Source organism: Lathyrus oleraceus, chromosome 2 (genome assembly GCF_024323335.1).
Source record: "Lathyrus oleraceus cultivar Zhongwan6 chromosome 2, CAAS_Psat_ZW6_1.0, whole genome shotgun sequence".
In the NCBI taxonomy this organism is placed as follows: domain Eukaryota; kingdom Viridiplantae; phylum Streptophyta; class Magnoliopsida; order Fabales; family Fabaceae; genus Lathyrus; species Lathyrus oleraceus.
Genome location: NC_066580.1, coordinates 340,341,065 through 340,349,548, shown reverse-complemented (window position 1 = coordinate 340,349,548; position 8,484 = coordinate 340,341,065). Strand labels below are relative to the sequence as shown.

At 42.8% G+C, this 8,484-nt stretch overlaps 1 protein-coding gene across 1 annotated transcript; it reads right to left on the bottom strand.

Moving 5' to 3' along the window:
* Positions 1-6,998: 6,998 nt before the first annotated feature.
* On the bottom strand, positions 6,999-7,778 carry LOC127123143 (uncharacterized). Its single transcript, XM_051053392.1, has one exon. The coding sequence runs from the start codon at positions 7,776-7,778 to the stop codon at positions 6,999-7,001; it is 780 nt and encodes a 259-aa protein (XP_050909349.1).
* Positions 7,779-8,484: the final 706 nt, after the last annotated feature.

Sequence of the window (8,484 nt, the reverse complement as noted above, 5' to 3'; positions counted from 1 at the left end):
ACTGATTCGGAGAAGAAGTCCTCATAGGGCTGGCAGGAATAACAGCAACTCTCTTCACAACGTTTTCATGGGATTTCGGATGAGCCGAGAAAACACGACCACTACGGGTCACTCCACTAACGTCATAAATGCTTACCACAGAGGTTGAGAGCAACAACACCTCCTTCCCATCCTCTAGCATAACAATATTGTAACGGTACGGGACCACTTTATCTGATACATATGGGACAGGACCCGCTGGCTTAATCACAAGAGCTGGCATCGCTTTCTTCTTGCTGCCATCATACTTGATAACAACAGGATCAGGAATTTTGAATACAGGAGTGATAACATCAACTTCATCCTCATTACGATTCTGAAGTATCTCAATCATCCCTTGGTCTATCATCTCTTGGATGTCCTTTCTCACTTGACGGCATCCTCTTTCATTGACAGTGCACACCTGGCACCTATCATGATCATGCTCATAATAACTGTGTTCACACAACAGCTTACGCATCTCTACCAAGGATTGCCTTATGTCATTCACATAAAGGACTTTGTACTTACCAGGGCACCCCTGAACCATATTGACAGCCGCTTTCCCATGCTCGGGCAATGGGTTCTTCTTCACATTTGGGCCTACGACCTCAAAGAACAGTATCCCACTTCTCACAAGGTCTTGCACCTTGGTCTTCAAAGGAAAACAATTCTCCACGTCATGTCTCGGAGCACCAGAATGATACACACAGTGAAGTTCAGGCTTGTACCACCATTGGGGATTGGCTGGCACAACAGGAGGATCACGAGGAGTTATCAACTTTCTATCGATTAAGGAAGGATAAAGTTCAGCATATGTCATAGGAATCGGGTCAAAAGTTACCCTCTTCCTTTCACAGTTGCTGGTGTTGGTGTTGTTATTGTTGCGAGGAAGATAAGCCTGTTGTTGTTGACGATGTTGTTATTATGGTTGTTGTTGAACTTCTCTGAAAGCGGGTGCTATATGAGCCACCTGGTGTTGGTTAATAGTTGGTCGAACCTCTTTTCTCCTCCCAGAGGGCCTTCTCTTGACATGGGAAGAAACAACATGTGTCTCGCCCTCTTTCTTCCTGGCAAATCCCCCATACTTCTTTTTCGGATTGTCATCATGGGACAGCCGTCCTTCACGAACCCCTTCTTCTAGCCTCATCCCCATACTCACCATTTCGGTGAAGTCCGAGGGAGCACTAGCAATCATGTGCTCGTAGTAGAAAGAGCTCAAAGTCTTAAAGAAGATCTTTGTCATCTCCTTCTCCTCCAAAGGTGGCACTATCTGAGCTGCCAATTCTCGCCACCTCTGGGCGTATTCCTTGAAGGTCTCCTTGTCTTTCTGGGACATTGCCCTCAGTTGGTCCCTGTCTAGACCCATGTCCACATTTTATTTATACTGCTTTACAAACGCCTCTCCAAGATCATTGAAAGTGTGGATGCTTGTGCTCTCCAGCCCCATATACCATCGGAGCGCAGCGTCTGTCAGGCTATCTTGAAAGTAGTGGATCAGCACTTGATCATTGTCTATCTGGGTTGACATCTTGCGAGCATGTTGTCGCATTACGCGAAAAACTGGCGGGAAAAAGAAACATAGAGCCGCCACCGTGCGTTATTTATCCCAAAGGAGGGAAAGGAAATGCTCGAAGTAAACCTGGAAAGGAAATGGTCTTACGACCAGAGATTGATAGGATCGGGAGTCGGTTATGCGAAGGGAAGGTATTAGCACCCCTACGCATCCGTCGTACTCGACGGGATCCACGCTCAGAAAGAATAGAAGAAAGGTTGCTAAATAACTGCTCAAAAACTGCACAAGCTGGAATAAACACAGATGAAAGACGGAAGAAGGTGACTCGGCAGGATGTCGCATCCTGGGCCTACGTAGTTTGTCAGACACAAACATCAGAGTCGACGTAGTTCGGGGAAACGAGAAACGTGCTCGCTAGGATGTCGCCTCCTGTGCAGACGTATCATCTCTAACCAGAGAAAGAATCAGAGCACTCGTAGCTCGGCTAACGCACGCCAAACAAACACAAACAGGAAACCGAATGCCAATCGCTGGACTTACATCAGACTCCAAGCAAACCAACACACACGGGAAACTGACTGCCAATCGCTGAACTTATGTCAGAATCCAACAAGCAAACAAGAGGGTTGAAAAAGAAAAAAGGGCGCCCGAAGAGATCAGCTCATCTCCTGCCTACGTACCTCATCTGGTATGAGGATCAGGGCGACGTAGTTCCCCTTAACAGGGAAAGAACCTCTATCCTAACCAGAGACAAGGAAGATAACAGGCTACTAGGGAGACTACGACTCGAGCCTAGAAGTTGTCATGCATACGATCCCTATGTTAAGGTCTCCTAACTTGCACAGGAAGCAAGCTAGCCTAAACAGCACGTCAGCAAACATAAACACAAGAGAGCAAGCACACACGCTATATGCAAACAAGTGGCTCATACAAGGCTAGGCTTTAGTCAAGGGGTCAAATCAACCTCGACAAACAAGCCAACTGGAAAGGGGTGTTTTTAGCTCTTAACCCTAACATTGAGAGTTAGGGTGAAGCAGATGAAATGGGAAGTGAGGGTAAGACCTCACAGCTCTTATCCCTGGCCTGGGAGAGCTTGAAACAATGAAAGTGTGGGAGTCCAGAATGTGGGACTCTATTCCACAATGACTGACACAACAAGATTTTGGGTTTTTATTCAAAGTGCATCAACACATGGTGTGAGCAGGATGAATGACACAACTGAATAGCAAGGGATGGATTGCACATCCCTTGTATCTGCCAATGCCTCTTCACTTAGGAGGTCTTTGAATGTATAAGGCACAAAGATAAACAAGCACAAACATTGCCTCTTAAGGAGGGCTTCAGACAGGTGCCTGCCAACATAACATGACAGGGCTTCCAGACTACATGAAGTCAGAGGTCATTACCTGGGTGGTATGCCGACCACAAGCAAAGCTAAGCAACTCAAGCAATGAGTTAAAGCTACTAAAGTACCTGTGTAAACAACCAAATAATCAGCACAGTATTCAAACAAACTATTCACAGACAAACAAACAGCACAAGGCATAAGAGGCAAGCAACTCAAATTGTTTCATCAGTCAAAGAACCTACAAAACAGCAAATGTTAATCAACCAAAATAATTTGTATCTCAAGTGATGAGATCATATCAACCAATGTGGCTAATTGCTTTGAAACCTGAAATGCACAGCTCAAAATGTGAGATCAAACCACTAGCTCAAAGGCTAGGGTCAAAAGTGAAGCTAAGAGCCAAAACAGAAGTTGAAATTTAACACAAAGCATCCTTAATCAAATGAAAACATGTCATAAAAAGAACCAAATCAAAATCATTAGGCAAGGGCATGTAATAAGCAAGAGAAGTCAAAGGCAAATTCAAAGCACCCATTTGGACATTGAGAATGAAAATTCCAAATCAAAACAGAAATGATTCAAATAATTCTGGAAATTTTCATGAGCATTCAACACATCCAATACAATCATCATACAAAAAATCAGAATCAACAGGGGTCATTTGATATGGAAACAAAATTGCACAAGTTGAACATCAAATTGTGTGACACACATTGTCACGCCATACAAACATGTGCATAAAACAGAAATGAAAAATGAGAAAATGCACAGTCAAGCCTCAAACATCCATCAACATGTCAAGAATCATCATGCAAAATTTCATGGCATTTGGATTAAAAACAAGCATTTCACACTAGCATGAATGAGGCAAGGTCACAAAAGCATATACGTTCACATACTCAGCCACAATTCAAAATCCAGAAAGTGTAAAATCATGAAATTACCACAAAACAATTCTAGACAAACATAGGATCATGCTACAAAAATTTTGGAATTAATTGAAGTATTTTTCAATTTATTATGCATTTTTGAAGTTGGATAAAAAAATGAAATCAAATGTGGCATGGCATGTGATAATAGAGGGAAATAGGAAAATGGAATTAAATTTGAAATAGTGGCGCCAGGGGGATTCGAAGTGTGTTATGCGCTGGAAACAAAAAATAAAATGCAAAAGGTCATCACCAGGGATCAAATTAGGTATGTGTTCAAAACGCACAACATCAACTTAAACACGCTGGCATCCAGTGGCAGGTCCATGCGCGTGTGGCAACAGTCAGCGAATTGTGGACCAATCGTTTCGCTAGCAAGGCAACTTGTGGCAAGTGAATGGGACAAAAGCCCTAGGCACGTCAGCATGAACCAGAGGCGGACGCTAGCGGACGCTAGAAGTGGAAACAACCGTCTTCCTCGTGAAGACGGTGAGCAACAGTATGAACACAAGAATTTTTTCCAGAATTTTTAAAATCATACATCATTTTAAAGCTCTTGCAATGGAGATTACAGATCAACTATCATCTAATCCTAATTCATCATGAACAGAGAGAATCGATCAAGATAAGTTTGATGCACCAAACTTCAATCACACATATCTCACTCAATAATGCACCAAATCATGTGAAATTTAGCTCAGAATTATCAGCAACACAAGATCTACGCTATCATGTTAATAGATTTAAGAATTATGAGATTCGAAAACTGAACCTCTTGAAGAGCAGCTTCTTGAAATGCATGATTCAAAGCTTGCAATGATCCAAATAATCTCTTGAGATGTTACCTTGAAGCTTTATGCAGTAATTGAGGCTTGGCAAGTGCTAAATCCAGCTCAACAATCAACTTCCATTTTTGTGTTCTTGATTGAATTATGCATGAATTCTGACCAAAATCAATGATCCAAGGCTTGATTCTCCATCTACTACACTCAATGATTCAGAATATGGAAGAAAAATGCAAGGTTATGTGAAGAAATTTCAAGTTTTGGTTGAGAGAATTTTTTTGATGTGAGATGAAAACTAGATCTAAAAATGGTGAATATGATTAAGCTTTTTTCTGAAATTCTGTTAGGTTTTAGTATTTATATGCTCTCTTAATCACATTGCTAATCCACACTTAATTTGGTTAATTGAAATTAGGCAAAATAAGGTGTTTGGCAAAAATTGAAAATTGGAGGTGCATGGTAAAATTCTCACGTGAACAGTGTCATGTACATGGTCAAAGTCACTCAAAATTATTTCACAAACCAAAATGCAATGGTATTTTGTCCATACAATGCACCAATTTTAAAATTTTGAATTTCCCTCCAAAAAAGGCATGGAATAGCAAATGATCAAATGATGAAAATTCATGCAATGTGATGAATGGTTTGGAGACTTCATGATATGAGAAGAAAAATGCAAGAAGAGCCACTCAATTTGGAGTTATGAATAAAAAGTTATGGCCATTTGAAGTTCCATGTACACTTGGCAATGATTGGACCATATCTCCTCAACCATTCATTAGATGCTCATGATCTTGGATTTTTTGGAAATGGGAGAGAAAGATCTTCAACTTTCATGTTGGACAAAATTTCATTTGATGCTTCTTTGATGTTGGAAAGTCAAGTTGAAGTTGGTCCAAAAACTTGCCATTTTTGGAAACTTGAAATTACAGGTCACTTTCCATTTTTGGAAACTTTTGATCTGGCTTCAAAATCTTCAATGTAGATGTTTAACATGATGAATAACCCTCTTTGGGACATGAATGAAGTGTCTCAGACCATTTCTCCACCTCCTAGTCCTCAGTTGACCTTCAGTTGACTTTTATGGGCCCAGATGACCTGAAACTGCACTGTGGACTTTTGAGCCTCTAGCACTTGGTCAAGTTACTTCAAAATGAACCTTGGGTTCACATAAGCTCTCTAGAACAACCATAGGGCCTTTTTCTCATGAAAAGTCTTGGTCTCTTGCTTAGATGAATTCTCCTGATACCAGTCTTGACTGATGAAATGCAACACACTATGCAATGTTAATGCAATGTTAATGACCTAAAAATGAAATGAATGTACAAATGGTGGGTGCAAATTTGAGGTGCTACACATACATCACAAGATGTCTGAGTGGACACGTGTTTCCCTTGTACTTCTCAAAGTCAGGCACTTTGAATTTAACAGGGATTTTAACGTTGGGCACCAAGCACAAACCAGCAGCACTCTTCCCAAAAAGGTCCTTACCTCTCAAAGTCTTCAGTTCCTTGCGCAGCTCAAGGAATTGATCTTTCATCTCATCCATTTTCTCATATACGTTCGGGCCCTCAGATGGCTCAGAATGATAAATGGTGTCTTCCACACGAGGTAGAGTGTGCACAACGAGAGGTGGCACAGACAGGACCGGGCTAGATGCCGACAGAGAAGCAAAGGTGGGAGTGAAACCCTCTAGCACGAAGTTAGATGGCATTCCCCAAGGGAATCTAGCTGGCATACTCGAAGTGAAGTGGGCTGTGGCAAAAGGCACTGTTGAAGTAGCCACTTCAGAGATGATTGTCCTCGCGGGAGGAGTTGCAGGAGTTGGTGAAGCTTGACTTTGCGCAGCAAGGACTAACTCCATCATGGCAGTCAGTCTGGAAATCTCTTCCTTCAGGTCTCTGTTCTCTTGTTCGAGGTGTTCCATGATCTTCTGATGATTTGCTCGGGTGTTATACTGGTGCGTCAACTTATCTTCAAAATAAATGAAGAGCAAAGAGTTAGACCACTGATCAAGAGCTCGGAACAAAACTTGCTTATGCATATGATGCATGCGATGCTTGTGCATATGATTTGTTTTTTTATCAGAGGAACTTTACAAAGATCTATTTGCAAATGTTTTGAAAATATTGAACATATATGGAATACTCATAGCAATAATATTTGGAAACTTTTTACACCAAAGAAGTAGTACAGTTTTGGTAACCAAATACAATACAAGAGAAAAGGAGAATAAACATCCTATGGAGCCCTAGAAGCAATCGTCCAAATCCTTCGAGATTTCTCTGAGTAGGTGCTAATTATTGATTACCTTTCTGTGGTTGATACTGACATGGCGGTTGTTGATACTACGTTGCAACGATATACGAATATGGATAGTACGACATATGGGTCATCGGAAACTAATATTGGGGGCAGGCACTTGTCGTCACAACATTTTCTCCCCCCTCCTTCTTCTTTATGAAGCCCCCACGCGACCTCTTGTTCGTTGTTTGTGGAGCAGTTGTATCTGTGATCTTCCCTGATTTCAACCCATTCTCTACACGCTCACCGATAGTTACCATATCTTCAAAGTTTGTAGACGAACTCCCAATCATCTTCTCATAATACAACCCTTGGAGCGTACCCATGAAGATATCCACAAGTTCATTATCAGACAGTGTTGGTCGGACCCTGGACGCCATCTCGCGCCAATGTTGAGCATACTCTTTAAAGGTTTCATTGGATCTCTGTGCTTGATTCTGTAATTGGAGCCTCGTCGGAGCCATGTCAAGGTTGTACTTATATTGTTTCAGAAATGCCTTGGATAAGTCCCTCCATGACCGAATCTTAGTACGTTCCAACCCCATGGACCAATCCAGAGAAGCTCCGGACAGACTTTCCTGGAAGCAATGGATCAGCAGGTCAACATTGTCGATATACAACACCATCTTCCTGTAGTACATGGTGATATGACTACGAGGACAACTTAAACCTTTGTATTTCGGGAGGTCTGACACCTTGAATTTTTGTGGAAGCACCACGTTTGGAACCAAGCAAAGGTCTCGAGCATCTATACCAAAGGTTGAGAAACCCTCGATAGCCCTTATTCTATCGTCCAATAGCTGATAATCCATAGGTCTGGCCGGATCAATAGCGGAAGGAGCGACCTGGCTGGTTGGCCGAGAGGCTTCAGGGGCCATCACCTGAGTAGGCACGTTCTGCGGAGAAAACAACATTTGTTGCGGGTATGAGAAACCAAGAGGCACTGTCTGAGCGACATACATCAAATGAGGATATTGTCCTCTAGCCTGAGCATTGGGGGCCTGAGGTGCCCATGTCTGCACATACTAGTGTGCCGGATTGGTGGGTGCAGAGGTCGTCATGGGCATAGAGGTTTCCCCAAGATGACTGAAGGGAGTAGCTTGATTGGCGCTTGCAGGTTGAGTGGCTTGGGCGGGAATATGAAAGTGGAGGCGCGAGCCTCGTTATTCACCTTCAATGTCAGGGGTTACATGGGGAACCTGACCTTGATTGTCCTTGGGGTTGGAAACATCAACCGGAGGAGTCTAAACAGTAGGTATAGCCCATGGGAAAGTACGATTTCCTATAGTAGCAAGGGCGGTGAGAGTCAGATGAGGGAAGAAAACCCCCCCATTGGCAAAGTGAGCAGCAAAATTTAGGGCATTCCCCAAGGGTAGGCAACAACAAGCCTACTCATGTCAGTAGGGACTAGTTAGGGGTTCTCAGCGGTTGGTACTACAGTCTCCATCGGAGTTTCGATAGTAGCACCAACAACAGTAGCAGGATTGACCACCCCAACAGCACGGGTGAAGTTGTCATCAGCAGGGTTCGCGGAGGCAGGAGCCCTCTGAGTTTGGAGGAGTTCCAAGATGGCCTCCTTTTTCC

Coding starts and splice junctions, on each gene's coding strand:
- LOC127123143 (XM_051053392.1), bottom strand. CDS start 7,778: ATGGCCCCTGAAGCCTCTCGGCCAACCAGCCAGGTCGCTCCTTCCGCT.